This window comes from Lathyrus oleraceus, chromosome 5 (assembly GCF_024323335.1).
Source record: "Lathyrus oleraceus cultivar Zhongwan6 chromosome 5, CAAS_Psat_ZW6_1.0, whole genome shotgun sequence".
Taxonomy (NCBI): domain Eukaryota; kingdom Viridiplantae; phylum Streptophyta; class Magnoliopsida; order Fabales; family Fabaceae; genus Lathyrus; species Lathyrus oleraceus.
Genome location: NC_066583.1, coordinates 119,525,048 through 119,549,656, shown reverse-complemented (window position 1 = coordinate 119,549,656; position 24,609 = coordinate 119,525,048). Strand labels below are relative to the sequence as shown.

The window sequence follows — 24,609 nt, the reverse complement described above, 5'->3', positions numbered from 1 at the left end:
TTTGTGGTCTTGTTTGAGCTTGTTTTTGCATACCATGACTTCATGATTTTCTTTGACTTGCTTCCCATTATCCAATTGGCTTGAATTTTGGTGTGTTGCTCATTCAATATGTTCTGTTTAGGCATGATTTATCTTGGAATTTATTGAGCCATTTTGGTTTTGATATGCTTGTGATCATTCTGTTTGCTCCAATGTGATTCCAACTTGCTTGTTTGACATGTTTTGCTTATAAAATGGATTTGGTGCATAGTTTTGATATGAGACCAACTAGACTTTGTTCTTATTTGATTAATCTTGATTTTGATCAACTTTCATGTTCTGTTTTGGTTTATTTCTCCTTCTTTGACCCTAGGCCTTGTCCTAGCGGTCTACTTCTCATGTTTGAGTTTGATTTTCAGGTTAAGAGGCAATTGCTTTAAGGAGATTAATTCAAGTTGATTGAGTTTGGCTTATTTGATTGTTGTGAATTAACTTGGTTTGTTTTGTAGGATGCCTCTAGCTCATTTGATTTGAGCTTGTGCTTTGCACATGTGATTGATTGTGTTGACTGTGTGTTCTTATCTTGTCTGTTTTGACTTTGTGATTGGTGTACTGATTATATTTGATTGATTTCAGGTACCTTAGTTGCTATAGTTACTTTGTGAACTTGCTTTTGCTTTGCTTGATAGCATTAGCATAGAGGTATAACATCTTCTTCTTCATGTAGTCTGGAAGACCTGGCTTGTTACTTGGCCAGGCACCTGTCTGAAGTCCTCCTTAAGAGGCAATGTTTGTGATTGTTTATCTTTGTCCCCAAGCAGGAAAAGTCCTTTTGATAAGGCAATTGGTAGATAGAAGATATGTGTAGTCCATCTCCTACTATTCTCTGTGTCTTACCTTTGCTCACATTGCATGTTGAAGCATTGTGGATCTTAACCCAAGATCTATCGAGTCACTAACTTGTGGAGAGAGTTCCAATTTTCTGAACTCCCACACCTTCTGATATTCAATGCTCTCCCTGACCAGGGATAAGAGCAATGAGGCACACCCCTCATATTCTTTCATCTGCTTCACCTTAACCCTCAATGTTAAGGTTAAGAGCACCATTCACCCCATTCCAGTTGACTGAAAAGTCTAACCCTTGCTTGAGCCTAATTGCTTGGTTATAGTGTGTGCTAAATGACTTTGTTTGATTGATTGCTTGATTCATCTGTACATGTTTGCTTGCATGCCTTTGTGCATTTATCATCCTTAATTGTTCATTATTGCATGATCATCATTTCATATCTTTGTGATTTGTTTGAGTTTGCCCATTGAGGAATCAACAGTAAGTCCATTCATTGGCCATTGTTCCTATGATTTGGAATGGATTGGGTATAAGACCATTTCATTCGCCACTCATGTCCTCTTTGCTTAGTGCTTTTGTTTGATTGTTGTATTTGAGGATGCAATTATAAGTCCATGTTGTTGGCATTTGCTTTCCTATGATCATCCTTTGGAGATTAGAGTAAGTCCAGATAGATTGGCATCTGATATCCATGTTTTGTTTTGCTTTGTGAGATTGGAGTAAGTCCATTTATTGGCATCCGGTATCATTGTTTTGTTTTAGGAGATTGGTATAAATCCATTTATTGGTATCCGGTATCCGCCTTTGTTTGTGAGATTGGTATAAGTCCATTGATGGCATCCGGTATCACCTTGCCTTTTATTTGCTTACTTGCTTTGTTGCTTCATTCCAAAGGACACACTTGAATCATCTTCTATATGATTTCAAGAGGTGAACTTCTAGGAAGTTTTACACTCCTTCATCCGCATCCTTTTTGTTTCAAAACCCTTTTCACTTGTTGACTTTTAAAACTTGTAAATACATGTTGTGCAAACATTCTCATCTCTTTTCAAATTAGAAACCTGGACCTTAAGTCCTTGACTTTTCCAACTCCATTTCATAACACTTCTTTGAATTGAATCTTAATCATACTTTGACCATATTTTGTGAATAATCATAATACTTTGAATTGAATCTTAGTGCTCTTGTTTTAAAATGAACCCATTGATATTTTGGAAATCTTTTAGCCGAACTACGGCGTTTTGATCCTTTACCTTTTCATGGAAAGGTACGTAGGCAACGGGTTCATCCGTTCAAACACAAAAATAATAAAATTGTATATTCTTTTCTCATCATCCCATTCATGTTTGCACAATATGTCATAAACAAATAAACTTTTTCTTATACAACAAGTGTGAAAAGGGCTCCCTAGGAGTACCTAGGACGTGATGGGTGCCTAACACCTTCCCATTGCGTAATTTACCCCTTACCCAGATTCTCTGATCTTTTTATTAGTTTTCTACGTGTAAAACTTCTTAGGCTTTTGTTCGCTTTTTAGCCAGTCCTTTGGATAAATAAAAGTGCGGTGGCGACTCGATTTCTTTGTATGCTTTGCTTATGGTTTAATCAATAAATCATATAGCGACGAATACACCGCTACAATCAGCTCATCTCCTGCCTACGTACCTCATCTGGTATGAGGATCAGGGCGACGTAGTTCCCCTACGCAGGGAAAAAGGACTAGCCTAACCAGATACAAAGGGAGACACACTACTAGGGAGACTACGACTCGAGCCTAGAAGTTGTCATGCATACGATCCCTATGTTAAGATTGCTATCTAACTTGCACAGGGAGCAAGCTATCCTAAACAGCAAAGGCAAAGCAATCATTCACACAATTAGCACACACTATATACAAACAAAGTGGGCTCACACAAGGTTAGGCTGTGAAACACAAGCCAACTGGAATCGGGTGCAATTAGCTCTTAACCCTAACATTGAGAGTTAGGGTGAATCAGATGAAATGGGAAGTGAGGGTAAGACCTCACAGCTCTTATCCCTGGCCTGGGAGAGCTTCAGACAAATGAAAGTGTGGGAGTTCAGAATGTAGGAACTCTTCTCCACATGACTGACTCAACAAGGATCTTAGGTTAATATCCACAATGCATCAACACAAGGTGTGTGAGCAAATGGATGACTCACTGAATAGCAGGAGATGGATTGCACATCTCTTCTATCTGCCAATTGCCTCATAGAGGTCTTTTCCTGCTTGGCACAAAGATAAACAAACACAAGCATTGCCTCTTAAGGAGGGCTTCAGACAGGTGCCTGCCCAAGTAACAGGACAGGTCTTCCAGACTACATGAAGTCAGAGAGTTATACCTCAACGCTTAAGCAACCAAACAAAGCAAAAGAAAGTTCACAATGAACTTAAGCAACTAATGTACCTGAAAACAATCTAACTCAATCAGTATACAACTCAAAAAGTCAAACAAACAGTCAATGATCAACAGTCAACAGTATACAGACAAATAAGCAATGCAACAATGTGCAATGCACAAGCTCAAACTCAAATGAGCTAAAAACCACCTACAAAACAAGTCAAGATTAGTCAACATCAACCAAATAATCCAACTCAAGCAATGTGAATCAATCCCCTCATGGCCATATGCTTCTTATCCTGAAAACAAAACTCAAACATAAGCACAAACCACTAGGACAAGGCCTAGGGTCAAAGAGGGAGAAATAATTCAAAACAGAACATGAAAATTGACATGAATCAACTTCAAACCAATAAGAACATAATACAAAAGGCCTCATGTCAATAGCATCAACCAAATTCATTTCACAAATCAATCATGGCAAGGCATGCAAATTGAAAGCACATTGAAGCAACAGAATGAACAAATGCACATTAATTCAAAAATGATTCAATTAATCTCAACAAAAATCATGGCTAAACAGAACACACAACATGATCAACACACCAAAAATCAAGGCATTTGTACAAGTTTAAGCATGGTAATCAAATTCCATAAGGCAAGGTAAGCACAAACAAGCTCAAATAGGACACAATTTGATATATCAACTCAGCACAAGCCTAAAACAGAATTGACAAATGGTAAAGACCTCAAACCAAAGCCACAACAAACTTCAATATGTCTAGAAACAATGTACAAAATTTCACATTCATAGAATAAACAACCAGCGTTTCACAAATCATTGAAGTTCAAGACTATTCAAAAGTTCACAAATGACAATCCAGAAAGAAAAATCTCAAACAAATCAGAAATGAATCCAAAAATTCCAAGAAAATTCATGATCAATCACAACACGCATAGGAAGCATAATACAAAAAATCACATCAATTGGAATTCATTTGGCATGGCAAAGAAATTAGACAAGTTGAGCAAGCAAAGGTGTGACACACATTGTCACACCTACATTAACCTGAGCATATCTCAGCAACCACAAATGATAAAATTGCAAACTCAATACCAAAATGTCCAACAAGATGTCTAGTTTAAGCATGTCAAATTTCAAAAGCATTGGATTAAAACTCATCATTTCACAAGAGATATGGAAAGGTATAGCACAAAATGAACATATGCACACAAACCCTAGGCAAAATTAATTTCCATCCGAGCACAATTTCTGGAAAAATACTCATAAAAAACTATACACAACAAGGAGCACAATGCAAAAATCCACACCTTATTTGGATCAATATTTATTGAGTTATGAATTTTTGAAGTGGAAGAAAAATTAAAAAAACATGTGAGAAGCATAGCATGAATGGATGAAGAAAAAGGAAATAATATGAAATGCAATTTGGAAAAATGCATCATGCTGGAATCGAACTGAGTAAGATTTTGAAATGTGGCGCGCTTCATAGTGAAACACACCGTTTCACTTAACTGATGTGGCAAGGCAAAACAATGAAGACCAATCAATTAGCCACGCATGCAACAGCTGGACCAATACATGTCCATAAACACATAAACACATGCAAACAAGCGCTGGAATGGATCAAACGAAATCTGGAAACGCAAACCCTAACAACTTCATACACATTCATCATGTTCTTCATGCTCAAGAACAAAAGTGCACAGAAATACAAAATACGCACATCATCATGTTCATCTCTCATCGTACATCAACAATCCATATCTAATTTAACCTAACTCAACATATATTCAAAGATTCGAAGCCATGAAGTTTCACATGTCAAACTTAAAATCACCATAACTAACACAATACTGCATGGAATTTAGTGATCTAAAGCTCAGTTTGCTCAGTGTTCAAAGATCTACCATAATCATCTAACAATTTCATGAATTAAGACATTCGAATTCTGACCTTGTTGAAGATGCAGGAGTGGAATTGCTCGATTCAGGCCTTGCTAAGCATAAACAGATGATCCAATGCTCTTGTATGATTGAATGGATGACTGTTTGAAGGTTAATTGTGCTTGATCTGTCCAGAATTTCCAACTGCCATGGATGAATGCAAGCTTCGAGCTGCTTCAAATCTGAATGAATTGTGATGGTTCTTGCTTCAAACATGCGCCATAATCCTTCTAGATGATGATTTGATCAATGGATGATGAATTGGTTTGAAGAAAATTGCAAAAGTTTGAGAGAAAAAGTGTGAAGAAAAATTTCAGATCTGAAAATGTGATGATGTTGATGCAGTTTTCTGTTATGATTAGCTATATATATGAGCTCCTAATCATGTTGTTAATCACAATTAAGCCAATTGCCAATGGATTAGTGAAAAGAGAGTGTAAATGCAAATTGGCCAATGCACCTCATGCATGAGATTACCAATGGAACAGTGCACGAAATTGGCTTGGAAATCATTTGAAATTCTGTTTTGAGCCAAGTGCAAATGGTAAAATGTGAAAACAATGCTTAATTTTCAAATTTAAAATTTCCCTCCAAAATTCAAATGAAAAACCAAATATTCTTTGTGATGGAAATTCATGGTATGTGATGCATGTTTTGGATAGTGCATGTCGAGAAAAATGTTGCAAAAAGAACCACTTCATTTGGCCTTATGGTTTGAAAGTTATGCATGTTTGAAGTTCAAATTCTCTTGGCAATGATTGATCCATATCTCTTCAACCACACATGAGAAATTCATGATTTTGTACTTTTTGGAAAGGGGAGAGAAAGATCTTCAACTTTCATGTTGGACAAAATTTCATTTGAAGCTTGCTTGATGATGTAATCGTGAGGAGAAAACCTTTCCATTTTTGGCAATTTCAAATTACAGATCACTTACTATTTTTGGAAAGTTTTGATCTGACCTCAAATTCTTCATTGTTGATGTTTGAAATGTCAGATGAGACTTGTATGGACATGAATGAGGCATCTCTAACCATCTCCCACCTTCAAATCCATGGTTGAATTGACAGTTGACTTTGGTTGACTTTCTAGGGTTTTAGATGAAATGTATCTTGATTGATGAGCTTTGAGCCTTCAATGCTTGACCAAATCACTTCAACATGATCCCTAGGTCACATGAACACATTGAACCAACCCTAGGGCTTTGATTCCATGGAAAATTCACTTGCTTGCTTGCACAACTGAGCCTCCTAACTAGTTGACTGATGACTTGCAATGAACTATGTAATGAACAATGCAATGTTAATGACCTAATCATGAAATGAATGTACAAAATGGGAGGTGCAAATTTGAGGTGCTACAGTGAGGAGTGGTTGTGGCATTACCGTCTTGGTCATCTCAATTTTCGAGACCTCGACGCGTTGCATAGACATGGTATGGTGACTGGGCTGCCAAGAATCGTGGTTCCAGCTGAGTTGTGTGTTGAATGTGTTCGAGGGAAGCAACACAAGAGGGTTTTCAGCAAGGATACAAGTCATAGGACCAAGCATCTTCTTGAGGTGGTGTATTCGGACGTGTGTGGGCCGATGCAAGTCAATTCGTATGGAGGTAACCGATACTTTGTCATGTTTATTGATGATTTCAGTAGGAAGCTGTGGATTTATCTAAACAAGAGGAAGGATGAGGTGTTTGATATGTTCAAACGATTTAAATCCATGGTTGAGCGACAAAGTAGTCACAAACTCAAAATTCTCAAAACCGATGGAGGAGGAGAATTTACTTCGAGGGAACTTGGGAGTTATTGTGACGATGAGGGTATTGTGCGTGAGGTTGTACCACCCTATACGCCTCAGCAAAATGGTGCTGCCGAGAGAAAAAATCGGACGATTATGAACATGGTGCGTAGCATGTTGAAAGCGAAAAATCTTCCGAAAGAGTTGTGGGGAGAAGCTGTTTCTACAGCTGCCTATTTGATAAATAGGTGTCCTACAAAGAAGTTGGACAAGGTTACTCCAGAAGAGGTATAGTGTGGACACAAGCCAAGTTTGAGTCACTTGCGTGTTTTCTGTTCGGTAGCGTTTCGACATATTCCGGGTCAGATTCGAAAGAAATTAGATGACAAGGGTGAAATGATGTTGCTGGTTGGTTATCATCCTACCGGAGGCTACAAGCTGTTTGATATGAGTAACAAGAAGATTGTGATAAGTCGAGATGTGATCGTGGACGAGTTTCGGCAGTTTGACAGCAGAAAATCTGCCATATCAGTTCAGGAAATCGATTTGCCTCAAGATGAAATCGATTTCATGCAGGAAAATCAGCATTCTAGAGCTGCTGGAACTGGTTCTGGTGAGGTTGAAATCGATTTGCCTCAAGGTGAAATCGATTTCATGCAGGAAAATTTGAATTCTCAACTTGCTGAAGGTACTGTACAGCAACCTTTTATAACCGAAACAGGTGAATCAAGTAGACGACCAACAAGGCAAAGAGGATTGCCTCAAAGACTTCGTGATTGTGAATTATTCCGAGATAGCGAGATCAACAATGAGGGTGATCTTATTCACTTTGCTCTAATGGCCGAATCCGAACCGGTGAATACGGATGAGGCATTAAGCGATCCAAAATGGATGTGTGCGATGAAAGAAGAACTGAATTCGATTGAGAAGAATAGTACTTGGATGTTGGTTGATTTAACGAAAGGTAAAAAGGCGATAGGTGTGAAGTGGGTCTACAAAGTGAAAGCGAATCCGAAAGGCGAGATAATCAAGCATAAAGCTCGATTAGTAGCGAAGGGATTTTTGCAAAAGGAGGGATAGACTTCGATGAAGTGTTTGCTCCAGTTGCAAGGCATGAAACCATTCGGTTAGTTATTGCGATGGCAAATAACAACAGCTGACCGTTGTATCAAATGGACGTCAAATCTGCGTTTTTGAATGGTCCACTTGATGAGGAGGTATATGTGAGACAGCCACCTGGTTTTGTGATAAAAAATCAAGAGGCAAAGGTCTATAAGTTGAGGAAGGCACTCTATGGTTTGAAACAAGCTCCAAGAGCTTGGAACAAACGCATAGATGGATTTCTTAGCGATGTTGGTTTCAAGAAATGCGTATCCGAACATGGAGTTTATGTGAAACCGGATGCAAGTGAGGGAGTAATCATTCTTTGTCTTTATGTGGATGATTTGTTGATTACCGACAACTGTGAAAAGAACATTTCAAAGTTCAAAGGAGAGCTTATGAAGGAATTTGAAATGAGTGATCTTGGTATCATGAAATACTTCTTAGGCATAGAGTTTCAAAGGACAAAATTGGGACTGCTCATGCACCAAAGAAGGTATGCCATGGAAATTCTGAAGAGGTGTGATATGGAGCATTGCAATGCTGCCACAACACCAGCCGAGACACGATTACAGTTGTCCAAGAGTGAAGAAGAACAAGATGTGGATCCTACTCAATACCGGAGATTGATAGGATCGTTGCGTTACTTGTGCAATACGCGGCCAGATTTGGCGTTTAGTGTCGGTATTGCGAGTAGATTCATGGAGAGGCCGAAGGTATCACACTTGGCAGCAGTTAAGAGGATCCTTAGATATGTGAAAGGTACTCTTGGTTGTGGAATTTTGTTTCCGGCAAGCGACATGGGCAGAAGTTGTGAGTTACTCGGATACACCGATTCCAATTGGTGCGGAGATAAGGATGATCGAAAGTCTACGGCAGGGTATCTCTTTATGTTCGGTAAGACACCAATCTCTTGGTGTTCGAAAAAGGAACCGATTGTAGCCCTCTCTTCTTGTGAGGCCGAGTATATAGCAGCGTCGATGTGTGCATGCCAAGCTGTGTGGCTGGTGAATCTATGTAAGGAGTTGGACAACAGTAGAAATGGGGCTGTTTTGCTACTTGTGGACAACATTTCAGCGATAAACCTTGCTAAGAATCCCATAGCACATGGGAGGAGCAAGCATATTGAAATGCGATTCCACTATTTGAGAGAATTGGTGAGCTCCGGACAGTTGCGTTTAGGGTACTACAGAAGCGAAGAACAAGTCGCAGACTTGTTAACGAAAGGCGTGACAAGTGATGTGTTCAAGAGACTTGTGAAGAAGTTGAGCATGATGAGTGTGGAGCATTTGAATTCAGGTGGTGTATTGGAAGTCCTTAATAATTCAAATGCTTGATAGAAGCTTTAAAAAGCACTGCAGTGAAAACAACTTATTGGATAAGTTGTTTTGGAAATAAGCTGTTTTTGTAATTCTGTTTTTTTCTGTTATTCTTGGGCCTGTTTGTGGTTCCAATTTGTACCCTATAAATAGACATTGTATGTCATAGTTGAAAGGTCAATGCCATATGATTCAATTCTCTCAATCTTTCTCTATTTCTCTATCGCTCTCTATTCACATTATCATCTTCATCTTTCCCAAACACACTGTTTTTCACCACTCCATTTCTGGTTTTTTCCAACAATGAGGTGTTACCTTAGTTTCAAATGCGAGGTAATGGAGGACGTCATAAAAAATGCCCCACTTGACCTCTTAGTTTTAGTTACACCGACAAATGATGTGTAAAAAGGTAATGGGTTCAATCCTCAGGGAGATCCTTTTTGGAATTTTTAAACGGTGAAAAATATATTTCTCCTCAATTTTGATATTTAACTGACGGGTAAAACACGATTGAGTTTATTATATCTAATATGTATAACTTATTTCACTAAGCCCTAATTGAACATATAACTTCTCAAATTAGTTTACAAAATAATTATATGAAGAATTATGTTATATTTGAAGAACAATTTACACTAATAAATGATTTTTGAATATCCTGTAATTCATCATTCATCTCAATATCAATCTCAAACTCAAACTCAATAACAACAACTAAACTACAACACATAGTTTTTCATAACTTTTGAAAATAGAACACCTAAACAACAACATGTTCGACGAAATAAGATCGAGAGTTGCACAAAGAATCACAAAAACATAATCTCAATACCTATCTCAAAATCAAACTCAATAACAACAACTAAATTACAACATATGACTTTTCATAACTTTGGGAAGTAGAACAACTAAACAACAACAACAATAACATCAACAACAATAATAACAAGCAGTTTTTAATGAAATAAAAACATAAACTAAAGCTGCTGAGGTTCGAATCATGTATCTTGACTTAGTTGACTCTCCAACTTTCAACTAAAACCGACATAATAGATTGTATATTTTTAACAGAAAAAAAAAGATGGTGCATCTAAGAATTATACCTCTGTTTTTCGTTACGTGAAGGGAAATCATTGTCATAAAATATACTTTTATTTATAGTAGTGACTTTGAATTGAAGATGAATGATAATTTAAGAATTTTGTGGATGAGTCTTTGGCGAGATCGATCAACGATATTTTAAAGATGTTAAAACATACTTAACCATCTCTATATCATGAAGCGTAATTTTAAAGATTTTATATTATCAAAAAATCTATGTAATATTACGTATTTTTGTGTGTGTGATAATATTTTTTTTATGTTAATTTATGTTTTCTTCGTCTCTTGAAAAATCTAGAATTCAAAATCCAAATTGATTTTTAACATTGACTGTGGCGTGTTGTTGGGATCTTTCATGAGAATGTTGTATAATTCAAGTACATTTGTATTTTAAAATCTTGAATCTAAGAGTATTTTTGCAATTTCATTAGAGCGCATGAGTAACAGAAATTGAAGAACAACGCTTTTGTAATTGTGTTAGCTAGTATTGGTTAAAGTTTTAATATTTTAATATTGCTTATGTGGCAACAATCATCTCAATAATTGACACCTATAAAAGTAGGGGTGGCAAAACAGGCTCGGTCCGCTGGGCATGCCCGTTTGTGCGGGGCGGACCAAAGATTTAGGCCCTCACCCTCAAATGTGTCCGCCCGCGCCCCGTTCTGTTTTTTTCGCGGGCTTTTGCGGGCATGTGCATTTACATAAATTTTGTATTTTTAGACTTAAAGAGTGCAGTGCCAGCGGACTTTCTCCGCCCCGTCCTCACTTTTTGCGGGACGGATCTAAATTTTAAGCTCACATCCTCAACTATGACCGTCCCGCTCCGCCCCGTTTTTTTGCGGGCTTTTACGGGGCGGACCTAAACGGGGCGGGCATCCCCGTTTACCACCCCTATATAAAAGTAGCTGTTACTTGAGAAGGGGAGTAACTCAATTTAATAATATAAGTATAATGTGAATGCCTATTATTATTAAAGATTTTTTATTTTATTTTAAAATTTAACCAAGAGATATGTAGTTACGTGAAATCATATGATTAATCTCCTTCAAAAACAGTTATCTAATAAGTAAATGTAATTTAAAAAAAATCCCATCCTTTATGTCATGGACTATTAAGAATGCAACTTCGAAATGCTTGTAACTAACAATCTTATGCCTAACCACAAAATAAAATCCTTCATATGTACAAACAATATTCAAGGAGCATTAGATTTTGCTCTATTGATCTTATGACAAAATCTCCTACATTTGATTAGTCATAAAGATAACTCTCGTACGTGGTCCCTTTCAGCACTTTCCGAACTTCATCCCAGTTTTCAATTTGCATCGATAATGGTGCTGTATGTATCTTCACTTGACGACTCTCTAGTTCTCTGTATGGCACCCTTAGAAATTCTTGAACATCCTTCAATTTCTGCATCATCAAATATTCAAAAAAATGTTACTACTTTATATAGTAATTTTCTCAATGTTACTGTCAATTCAAACATACTAGTACACTAGTCTTACATTGCGGTTGTTAACAAGATCCTCGTAGTAAAGAACGACGTGACGAATGTTCTTAAAATACGCAATCGCTTTTCGAATCGTCTCCTCCGTTTGCTTTAGCTCTGGAATCAATATCGTGCTATTGATTTGTGGTTTGTACTTTGCAAGAATCGAAGCCTGCAAAACCATAACTGAATCAGTTTTGAAATCAATGGAGATTATATGAAAAAATAAAGAATGATGAATTTAGAAACCTCGACTGTAGAATGCACATGAGACTGGTGTGTTCCATTTAATAGCTTGAAATCTTTATCATAAGTATTGGCTAGCACAGATACCATTCTACGAAGCAAATTTCTTCTAAACAAGAATATCATAGAAACTTGTTTCTCCTCCAAATAATCCACTATTTCTTTATGATGCTCCATCAAACCCTAGTTTGGAACATATAGAGATGTGAAAACATAGTATATAATATACCTTAAAATAAATCGACATAGTAGCATCCACTTGAAGCCAAACACATACCCTTACTATATATATGGTTCTTATACCTGATTAAGCATCCACTTGAAGCCAACAGCAGCAGAACATTCATTCTTGGAAGCACTGGTTAACCAATCGAGATTATAAACTTCATCTATCGTCTTCAAAATTGAAGAAACGTTTTCTCTTCTTTTGCTAACCGAAAATATTTCTCCATTGGAGCTTATGTTAATATGACTGTTCAAAAACGTCTCGAACCATCCACTCCCAGATCTTTGCATTGATACAATGCAAAAATATCGAACCGGATTGCAACTACATTCCTCTCTGCAAATTCATCAACCATGATATATATAATAAAGATTATATAGAAATAGCATAAGGTGCACAAACTCATTATTAACATTTTAAATGATATAATTAACACTATAAACCATACCTGCTATAGGTGTTGGGTTGTGGATAATGCAAATATGGAAGTTCCCAATCTTGGACGTTGGAAGGAAAAGGACATGGTTGCTTGAAGATACTAACACCTAAAAAGTTTGAAGTTGTGCGTATACCTTTTAGCTCTAAGCAAATTGAGCATATGTATATTCCACAAACCACTGCGATGGCTAAAACTATCAACCTCAATGTTAATGGTAATTTCTTTGTATATTTTATATCTAGAGGATCCTGTAATGAATTACCAAATATCAGTCTCTAAATTAAAGAATGGAATACACGCTGATATATACCAAAGTGCATGCAATGCAATGCAATAACAATAAGAAGAAGTGATCACTGATGCTTACTTTGGTTTCCATCTAAGATCTCCATAGAGAAAAATAGAAGAGAGATCCAAAGAATATTGAAAGGCTTTTAGTTTCGAAAATTCTGTTTCAGATTTCAAAGCTAGAGAGATGCATGGCTTGAGAAGAGGTCAGAGAGTAAGGCTGTCTTATTTACGTTTTTGTTTAAAAATTAAATTAATAATTTTGTGGCCATGGAAATATTTGTCTGAATAAGTAAATATTTGTCATAACATTACATATTTACTTATTCAGACAAATATTTCCATGACCACAAAATTATTAATTTGATTTTTAAACAAAAACGTAAATAAGACAGCCTTATTTTCTGACCTCTTCTCTCGCCATGCATCTCTCGAGATTTGAAATCTGAAACAGAATTTCCGAAACTAAAAACCTTTCAATATTCTTTGGATCTCTCTTCTATTTTTTTCTATGGAGATCTTAGATGGAAACCAAAGTAAGCACCAGTGATCACTTCTTCTTAAATATGGAAATAATTTATAGAGACTATCGAATGAATAGGCTCATGATCATATCCCATATGTCATGGATATGAGATATTGAATCTTCATATATATATATATATATATATATATAGGCTCATGATCATATCGCATATGTCATGGATATGAGATATTGAATCTTCATATATATATATATATATATATATATATATATATATATATATATATATATATATATATATATATATATATATATATATATATATATATATATATATATATATATATATAGGCTCATGATCATATCACATATGTCATGGATATGAGATATTGAATCTATATATATATATATATATATATATATATATATATATATATATATATATATATATATATATATATATATATATATTATGAATAATATATTTATGTTGGATTGTCACACCAAAAGAATAATACATATAATGTGTTTTGTGCCGGTCAGATGTCCAAATGATTAAGGTCCACTTCATATCAAATCCACTCTATTTGATCCAAGGTATAAAATCAGTTTACATGCTAAGAGTGAGGTAAATTCTTCGGTCTCTATTTTTCACTATACTCATCTTGAATCTTGAATTGAATTTGGTGTTGGAGTGTAAACCATGCAGGTCCACCTTGCGCCACCGTGAAAGAGATCAGAGTCGCCGTTCAAGATCATCAGTTTTCCAACTGCATTCATTTCTGGTTCCCGAACGGAGCAGTGACACCGCCTATGGAAAACAACTTCTGATTTCTACGATTTCCATGAATTCACGTCCACTTTCCAACTCCATCATGCGAACATAGAAGTTTTAGATCTAAATTCCTGCAATTTTAGATCCAAATCGTCGACCTAACCTTTTGTAACCTCCTCAAATCTCAGAGTCGAGAACGTTTAGAATCGAACACGAAGATCTATTGCAATCGACTCAATAAATCATTGTTCCAACCACGATTCATTAAGTTCAAAATCTCATATTCTCTCGAGAACTTTGTAAGGTAGCAAAAGGAAGGATCTTAAATCCAGATATAGGTTTACGTCGTGGGATGAAGACAATATCCATAAAGGTCATGCTGGAGGTTCGCGATCCATCCTTCGGTAAAACGTCGCCTATACTTTCCACCGCCACTGGGGTACTTATCGTGACAGCGTCGAAGACATGACGAGTTCATAGTTAATGTCGCCCGTATACAACGAGTTCATAGTTAACACCAAGCACGACCTAAATATCTCAATGCCTCCTATACGCACCACAAGATTTCCACTAGATGCGGCGAGGCCTCCCCAGGCCCGACCAAATAGCAGAGGTTTTCCAAGCGTGCCCGAAGAAAGGTACCCCAACATCTAGTTGCAAGGATATCGATTGATAGTTACCTCCGATCAATACTCGACTACATGACCCAACCAAAGGTCAAGGAGGCGGATCTCTCAAGGAACATTGTTTGCATCCGACTCTCATATTCGTTCTAGGAGAAGCCGACCACCAGGTCGGATCGCCCAAAGGCAGACTGTCGGCCAACTGTGGACTACTTAAGGTAGATACCCACTTCGGAGTAAGAAAGAACCTAGAGGTTTTGGCCGCTGTGAACAAAAGTTACCTCTCCAGAGCATTCAAAAGGTAATTCCTGGGTCCTAAGATTTCAACAGCCGTCTTCAAGCTTCGTTTCCAATGAAGTCGACCACTCAATGATACATCGGCAGGTAAACGTAAGGTCGTATGCTTCGACACTTTTTCAAAAGGAGATACCTTAAAGAAGGGAGGCTCACCCCGGAGCCCCGATGGAGGACCTTTCACCCTGAAGCCTCGAGAAAGGTCAAATACCAAGGACTCAGGAGAACGTCCAACCAAAAAGGGTTACCACGAAGGTCTATCTATCTCGTCTTTTTGTTGTTTCTTTGTAACATATTCAATTCATTATTATTATAAATATTTGTACATCGTCATATGTTGTATTTTACTTGTCTCTCTTTCTTTTAGAGTGCTAAAGACAAGGATAACAAAGATGAAATGCATAATTGTGTACCCGATATAGATTAAACATATTTCTGTAATTTTGACACGGCTTAAATGCATTCCTTGCCTAATTGTGTATGTGACACACACTAAACGCATTTTTTGTGCTTCTCACAAGGCTTAAACGCAATCCTTACCTAATTGTGTATCTGACATATACTAAACACATTTTTGCGATTGTAACATGAGTTAAATGCATTCTTTGCCTAACTGTGTATCTGACATTGACTAAATTCATTTCAACTTTTGATATGACTTAAATGCATCCATCATATGAATTCTCATATGAGGCATACTACATGCATTTATGCGTAGTTGGCGCACCCTTTTTTTTGGGTCTGGCCAATCCAAGGGTGTAACCCGTGGACCCCGAAGACGTCCACCTAAATCCGAGCTAAGCCTCAGGGGCAAGGGAGAGGATCCTACCCTTGACTGGGGTAAGATCTTATTTGACGCAAAACATAATACAAAGATACAACCATATCATACTGAATTCTCCGGCCCTATGCTTATCCTTAGGAAACATAAGTAACTCGTTAAATACAGTGCACGAATAAATACATCATTGTTGCAAACGCTAAATACAACGAATAATCATAGCTACAAAAAAAGACATCTAACATCATTCAACGCGTTAAGTCGCAAATTAAAAAAGCAAGAAAATTTAAGAGGCATATCTGCCACTTCATTTCAATAAAATGCATTGGTCCCCTCATAAAGCGACCAACCGGGGTTCTCACACCTACAAAAAAACATCTCGTTGCAACCAATGAACACTAATGGTCCGACCTAAGAAAACTAACTTTTCTATTCAGGGCGAAAGAACAACCAAAGACACATCATAAAAATAACGATAAAGGGATCTAAATGGAAAGCTCTAAGCTAAACAATACCAAAATCATTAAGGTAAACACATTTTCATATAAAATGAACACCCAAGGCACAAAAGTCTAGTAAGCATTGCAGGAAATAAAATAATACAAAGAAAAAATAAAAATCAAGCCTAAACATCTGGAGTCGAGGTGCCATTTCACCCTCCTGAGTCAACCTGGAAGTAGCCTGAAACGGGTCCAGCGGCTCACTCGAAATTATGGCGTCGGGGAAGAACTTCTTCACATGTTCCACAACTTTGTCATGGGCCATGAGCATAACCTGCATACCCCTGCTTAAGGGAATCACATATCGCCTCCCTCAAATCGTCAACCTCATCTTGAAGAGCTTTCAAGGTTTCAATATGAGCCTCGATCTCCTAAAGATGGAATTTATGATGCTCTTCCACCTGATGATTCTTCTCCTCAATAATAATAAAAGTATCCTAATATTGCTTCTCTGCCTCTTTGAGGGAATCCTCCAACTTAATCACCCGAGCATCCAGAGTAGAAGGAGAGTCATGGGTTATTGCCTCCTCTTTCAAAGAGTTGATCTACCTCGGGTGCAGAAGTAGAAGTACCAGTAGCCCAAACAGGAGCATGGGCCAAAGTAAAAGCAATAGTCACCAAAGGAGTAGATGCATAAATAGAAGTTCTAGTATTCACCATGACTTGAATACCTTAAGAATTTTCAAGGTTGTTAAACAACTTCAGCTTGTTCTCCTTTTCCATGCTATCTGTAGAGTGAAATTATTCATGTAAAAAAACCACGAGGACTCCACTATCACCAAAAATATTTTTTCTCTCCTCTATGATAATTGTACTCACGATGGCATAAGTGTCAATCTGCCTTTTTCTTACCTTGGTAGGGGGAATTTCACCAGAGTCTAACCCTTCCTCATAGCAAATACCCTAAAACCAATATTTCATTTCCTCATTCATTGCCACCCCGTCCAGATAAAGAAAGCCCAACTTAGTATAGTAATAATGAGCGTCCTAGTTAAAGTGGATTTTAGACCAGTACTTTAGGTATAAACTTTGGCAGAGGTGAGGAGAGTCGGCAGGAGGTACAAAAAAACAAGATGAACCACACGTGTGAGGGGGCTTAATAGTAAAAAGTATCCTAGAAACTCACCCTAATCCAACATATAAAGGTCTAACCAAGGATTGATCGGAAGGAAGCTAATGAGCCTCTTGTTACAGAAATTGTCCTAAGTGGTGCACCTTATATGAAAACAAATCAAGGAATGATCCAAGAGAAGGTTTCCAAGATTTGTGCTCAACACATATTTGAAATACCCTAATGAATGTCCAGGACCCCAAATGAAGTTGGGAATGAGAAACTTTTAAATTCTTCAGGATGACTACGTCGAAGTAAGAGAAGGGAAACTGCAACCATATTCTCATGAACAGAAATTGATAGAGCGAGACCATGCAGTCATCAAAGAAATTGCTTTTAGTAGTATTCTCGAAGTAGAGGAAACAAAAGCGTTGTCTGAGAAAGTAACTAAAAGTTTGAATGTCAATGGTTGCAAAAACATCCAAATACTCAATTCATCATATTTATAAGCAGCGGCTCAAGGGTTCATGCCAACTAGAAAAAGAAGTTACGAGATTAAGGCCTAAATTTCTCCCTATAGATACACGCCAACTTTGATGCACTCAAGTACATTGTAAATTGCGCCATGCCTTAGCTAGTCACGTTATCACACATATCAGAATAAGGACATGAAATTATTCATTGATGAAAATCGATAGCAATATACGAATTAAATTATTTGAATTGTATAACTTTATTTCATCAGTATTTATCGTTAATACTCTTAAGTTCTTTTCCTCATATTTGTTTAATGTCCACGATATTCATAAGCGTTAAAATAGATAACATTCTTTAGATTAATTGGTCAAATCAAATAAATATATTGTGGTAAAAAAAAGCAGAAGGTAAATTATAACTAAGAAGCATTTCATTTTATTCACATTTTTCTTAAATGAAAAATAAATACAATAATCTATATATAAAAAAAGATAAAACATAACAAATCGACCATTTCTTCTCGTCTATTGAAAGTGATTTTGTAGTTGATTAAGTAAAACAATAATTGAGTCATTCAAATTATTATCTGGAAAATCAATGGATATTCTTTAAATGTTTGATTATTTTAAATAGAAATGAAATAATGACATATACTCTTAAATGTGTCATTACATGTATTCCAATAAATATCATCATTAAAAATTATTTTATTATTTTAATAAAATGAGGATAGTGATTAATCCTTATAATTAAATAAGAAAGGGTCAGTTCTATATATAATTGGTTAAAGAAGGCTATCCAATATATCGTGTAAACAACGAGATTTTGCATATATAAAAAATAAAATTTGATTTTACAAAATTAATGAAATAAAAGTTTAAATAATTATTGGTTATTTATATAGTAATATAATTTAAATTTAATTAAAGTTATTTTTAAATGATTAAAGTAGAATACCAAAAAAAGTCATATATAATATGACTAAAACAAGAAGAAATATATGATTTTAAATATAAATATAAATATAAATATATATATATATATATATATATATATATATATATATATATATATATATATATTATTAAAGAATATGAACCAAAATAATGTGTGATCTAATGAGAATTTTAAAATGAGATTTTTTATATATTAAAATTAGAATTTAATTTTATAAAATTAATGAAAGGAAAATTTAAATGATTATTGGTTACTTATATGTAAATATAATTTGAATATAGTTTATTTTATTCTCAAATGATTAGAGTAGAATAAAATAAAAATCATATATAATATGACCTAACATAAAGAAATATTTGATTTTCCTCTAATTTAATCGATTAATTTAAGTTTCTCAATATCTATTTGATTTAAATTTAACAAAAAATTAGTTTTAAAATTAAAGGAAAAAGTATTTATTATCGATGAAAATTTAACCAATAAAAAACATAAAATCAAAAATAGAAAACAAAATTGAGAATAAAAAGTGAAAAAAAGACTCTACATGTTCCCTAACTATAATTTCTAGTTTTAACTAAAAAAAGCAGCAAAATAATTAAGATAGATAGTAAGATATTTGTAAAAAAAAAATTGTAAAAGATGTATTAACAAAAAACAACTAAACATGCCACTAAATATAAGGAAATATTTATATAAAACAAATTGCACATACATTTCCTACTAATATTAGGTAACTCATGATATGTATATTTTTTTACACAATTTCAGAATCAATACATATGATCACATTTTGTGTGACTGTTAAGAAAAAAACATTTTGTGTGAGTGTTAAGAAAAAATAAAAATATGTACACTTTAAATATTATTTATTCTCGACATGTATTTATTATTTTCATACATTTATATAACATAGTATTTATGAGTTAAAATTAAAAATAAAATCTTCTTTGAGGATGTATAATGACAGGATATCATAAAGGATCTAAAATATAATATATTAAAGTGTGACTAAAAAATGATTTAATAAAATATTTGTCATGATTAAACTTCTATTTATTTATCCACAAGGAAAAAAACGCTAAACTACCGATTATCGAAAATAAAAAACAACTCTAATTATTAGTTATGCATGGTCATTTTTGTAAATAAAATAAAATTATACAATAAATAATCAATAAAATATGAAGTACTTTAAGGTGTTAGAGTCTATCCAATAGACTATTAAAAAATAATATGAAAGAACTTTTCATAAAAAATAAAAAATAAAAATAATATATATATATATATATATATATATATATATATATATATATAATATATATATATATATATATATATATATATATATATATATATATATATATATATATATATATATATATATATATATATATATATATATATATATATATATATGTGTGTGTTAGGATCAAATGACATAAATCCATCAAACTTAATAACATTACACATCCGATAACTCTTTACTACATATCCATATAAATCATCTCTATAAAATTTAACATCAATAAAAATTGTTTGATATATTAAAGAGAAAAATCAAAATTAACGGTTTTGTTAAAGTTTTGTAAGACGTTAATTTTTATTCATCTCGTTGATATATCAAATGATTTTTGATTGATGTTAAATTTTATAGAGATATCTATATAATAATAGATTTCAATCCAACGGTAGATTTTGTTATCCGAGTATATGATGAAGAGTTATCTTAGATGTCATGTTACTCAGTTTGACACCTTTGTGTCATTTATATATATATATATATATATATATATATATATATATATATATATATATATATATATATATATATATATATATATATATATATATATATATATATATTTGTCAAACTTACCATGACACTTAGTAATATGACACTTTCGATAATTTTTCACCCTATATCCGTATAACAAAATTCACCATTGTATTGAAATCAATTATTATATATGTCATGCCTATAAAATTTCATATAAATAAAAAATGATTTGATTTGTTAAAGAGAATGATAAAAATTAACGGTTTTCATGAAGTTTAGTAAAACATTAGTTTTTATGTATTTCGTTGAAATGTCGAATGATTTCTGATTAATATTAAATTTTATAGACATAATCTATATGATAATAATTTTCAATCCATCAATATATTTTGTTATACAAATATACGGTAAAGAATCAGTGAAGATATCAAATTATTAAGTTTGACACATTGGTGTCATTTGATCTTTTATATATATATATATATATATATATATATATATATATATATATATATATATATATATATATATATATATATATATATATATATATATATATATATATATATATATATATATATATATATATATATATATATATATATATATATATATGTGTGTGTGTGGAGGAGGTTCCACCACGTGAACTCTAGCAAAGTCAACTCGATATTTGCAAGTTTATTTGCATAATTTGTTTTCCTCTTATAGATGTGGGTGAGCATGAAAGGCATGTTCTTAGTCATTGTCATATGGTTGCACCATCTATTTTGAATTTTCAAAAGAGTAAATGAGATGACTTGGTGGCTAAGGAGCTAATTAGGAGTCTGTTTCGATCCAAAGATAATTATGATTTATGATGTAGTCACTTTCTTTAGACAGAACTGTTCCCATAATTTTTGCAAAAGTGCATTATGAATGTCGAGTATTGAATTAAAGCAACCTATATTATCACCAGTATCATTCTTAAAAATTAATGCACAAGATTAAAGCCTAGGGCTTCCAAGTGTTGTGAGGGTGTTAGATGAATTCTAAGAATGTAGTGACTTTAGGATGGTGACTATTGACTTAAAAGGCCTCTGGGATAAGAAATATTGCGTTGAATGTCTCTTTTCTAAGCTGGTGAGGTTTCATGCAAGAGATATTAGAGAAATTATTTTTGAGATGATTGAATTATTAATGAAGTGTCCATTTTAATATTATGTAATTGCTGTTTTTATAATTTACAAACATATCATATCATTAATAGCTTGGTGATGATATTTCAGGCTTTAATAGCTGTGAATGAAGTGAAGAATCACATATTTAATCAAAATAATGACACTAAGCCTGTGGATGTGGAATATAGTCGCTTTCTTGTAATATCATTGGGCACTGGGACATCCAAGAAGGAAGAAAAGTATGATTCAGATATGGTAGCAAAATGGGGTTTGTTAGACTGGTTAAGCCATGGCACTTCCACTCCCATAGTTGATTTTTATACTCAATCATCCGGAGATATGGTTGATCTCCATCTTGCTACTATCGCTCAAGCATTTAATTCAGGACATAATTACTTACGGATACAGGTACTAAACTCTATTCATTGTTTATGTACAAATTATTTAAGTTATACGCAAGGATAACTAACTAACTATATATTAAAATGCAGGATGATACATTGACTGGTATAAATTCTTCTTTTGATATTTCCACAAAAGAGAACTTAGAAAATCTTTGTCAAATTGGTGAAAGATTGTTAGAAAAACCAGTATCTAAGGTCAATTTAAAGACCAATGTGTTTGAGCCAATTGAAAACGGAGAAACAAATGAAGAGGCTCTCAAAAGGTATTAAGTTTTTCAACTTCTCCCTAAAACACAAGTTAGCTTTCTTGAAAATACAAGTTATATTTTTTTTAACTGCTTTTTAATCTTTGTAGGTTTGCTAAAATACTTTCCCATGAGAGAAGGGTCAGAGAGCTGAAATCCCTTCACAGTAACAAAGCTTTAAAATAGAGTGACATTTGCTCACTGATCATGAATTCTTTATTTCTGAGCTATTTTTGAGACTTTCATTGTAATTTTAATAATAATTTTTGTGCTAAATAATTAAATGAAACCTTAATTCTTCTAACAATGCTATTAGTCTAGTTATCTCTTTTTTCCATGATATTGTCCCCAAAGAAATATTGAGCAATTGACCCTATATGCCTCTATATGGAAATTGAAAAAGTTTGATTCACTAATCTCTATCCAATAATCTATAGAATGAAATGCTAGTTACACTGAACTAACCATGAGAAAAAGGTACACATTCTTTTCGTATCCCTCTCAAATGGTTTTAGGCCTGTCAAATCATGTCAAGGATATGTCACTTGCCATTCCCTTGGAATTTCCTTAATTCTTTCATGATCCTAACTTTGACAACATCTATGTCAAAACTAGCGAGAAAATATCTCCATGGAAAAGTGATTTGTAATACTAGTACAATTGTCTCATGATTCTTTTAAGCAAAGTGTTAACTTAAGACAGTGTTGGCAATGTTACTTATATTAAGAATCCTAGCAAAAGTGAGAATGATTTTGGGTGGAATAATGGTCGGAAATAAATGTTTCTTGTGTTTAGAAAAAGTGTATGGGAATATTAGAGGTTTAAATAGAAAATTGATAGGTAGAAGAATTATTTATGAAAAAGAGAATTTTGTATTTTTGTTTGATGCAAAAGTGTAGGATTACATCTCTATTTATAATACTCTATGGAGAACTCTAGACACACTGATTCTAGAGAAATCTCAACTCTAGATACTGAAAGAGTATTCTAAAAAATATTACAATCTTAAGATATATCTAGACACTCCAAATACTACAAGATTTTTCTAGAAACATTACCCAAAATAAACTAAGGCCAAATAACAAAGTCCAAAAAATCAAATAACAAGATTATGCCCAAATCAAGTTCCCCCCTTAAACTTGATTTGTGACTCCAAGCATATTCCTTAGCTTCACGAAAGTTTCCAATTTGAGTGACTTGGTAAAAATGTGGGCAGCTTGATCTCTAGACATCACATACTTCAACTTCACCTTCTTCTTCTCTATGCATTCTCTTATGAAGTGGTAACGATGTCTATGTGCTTACTTCTTTCATGAAATACAGGATTCTTTGCAAAAGCAAGTGCTAATTTATTGTCAACACATATTTCGACAAGATCTTCTTGTGGCATTTTTAATTCTTTCAACAAATTCCTTAGCCAAACTGCATGACAAACACATGATGTGGCGGCAACATACTCAGCTTCACAAGTTGACAGTGTGACGATAGGTTGCTTCTTTGACATCTAAGTGAAATCAGTATCTCCCATAAAGAACACAAAACCAGTAGTGCTATTTCTATCATCCAAGTCTCCACTCCAATCACTATCACTATAGCCAAAAATCTCATAATTTTTAGAAGAGTAATAGTACAAACCAAAGTTTGTTGTATCTTTGATGTATCGAAGGATTCTTTTTGCCGCCTTGAAGTGAGTTATTGTTGGAGCTTCCATGTAGCGACTTACGACTCCTATAGCATAGAGAATATCCAGCCTTTTACTTGTCAACTAACGCAAACTTTCAACCAAACTTTTGTAAAAAGTTGGATCAACAATCTCTCCATTTTCATGCTTACTCAACTTGCTGCCATATTCCATCGGGGTGTCAACTGGATTGACATCATCCATCTTGAACTTCTTAAGGAGATCTTTGGCATAACCTTCTTGGGTGATAAAAATTCGTTTGTCTTCTTGCTTTACTTCGATGTCGAGATAATATGCCATGAGC

At 34.2% G+C, this 24,609-nt stretch overlaps 2 protein-coding genes across 2 annotated transcripts; one reads left to right on the top strand and one right to left on the bottom strand.

The window, feature by feature from the left end:
* Positions 1 to 11,629: 11,629 nt before the first annotated feature.
* LOC127079140 (uncharacterized) lies at positions 11,630 to 13,190 on the bottom strand. The gene is made up of 6 exons (XM_051019560.1): positions 13,179 to 13,190; positions 12,821 to 13,086; positions 12,450 to 12,708; positions 12,150 to 12,329; positions 11,917 to 12,072; positions 11,630 to 11,821 (listed from the first exon to the last, which is right to left on the bottom strand). Exons 1-6 carry the CDS (start codon positions 13,188 to 13,190, stop codon positions 11,660 to 11,662), a joined length of 1,035 nt encoding a protein of 344 aa, XP_050875517.1. The 3' UTR covers positions 11,630 to 11,659.
* An 8,678-nt stretch (positions 13,191 to 21,868) lies between these two features.
* On the top strand, positions 21,869 to 22,810 carry LOC127079139 (patatin-like protein 2). The gene is made up of 4 exons (XM_051019559.1): positions 21,869 to 21,937; positions 22,084 to 22,383; positions 22,467 to 22,642; positions 22,735 to 22,810. Exons 1-4 carry the CDS (start codon positions 21,869 to 21,871, stop codon positions 22,808 to 22,810), a joined length of 621 nt encoding a protein of 206 aa, XP_050875516.1.
* The last annotated feature ends 1,799 nt before the right edge of the window (positions 22,811 to 24,609 follow it).

Coding starts and splice junctions, on each gene's coding strand:
- LOC127079140 (XM_051019560.1), bottom strand. Junction 12,330..12,449: donor TCAAGTGGATGCTTAATCAG/GTATAAGAACCA, acceptor GTTCCAAACTAG/GGTTTGATGGAGCATCATAA. Junction 11,822..11,916: donor ATCTTGTTAACAACCGCAAT/GTAAGACTAGTG, acceptor TTGATGATGCAG/AAATTGAAGGATGTTCAAGA.
- LOC127079139 (XM_051019559.1), top strand. CDS start 21,869: ATGGTGACTATTGACTTAAAAGGCCTCTGGGATAAGAAATATTGCGTT. Junction 21,938..22,083: donor AATGTCTCTTTTCTAAGCTG/GTGAGGTTTCAT, acceptor ATGATATTTCAG/GCTTTAATAGCTGTGAATGA. Junction 22,643..22,734: donor AATGAAGAGGCTCTCAAAAG/GTATTAAGTTTT, acceptor TAATCTTTGTAG/GTTTGCTAAAATACTTTCCC.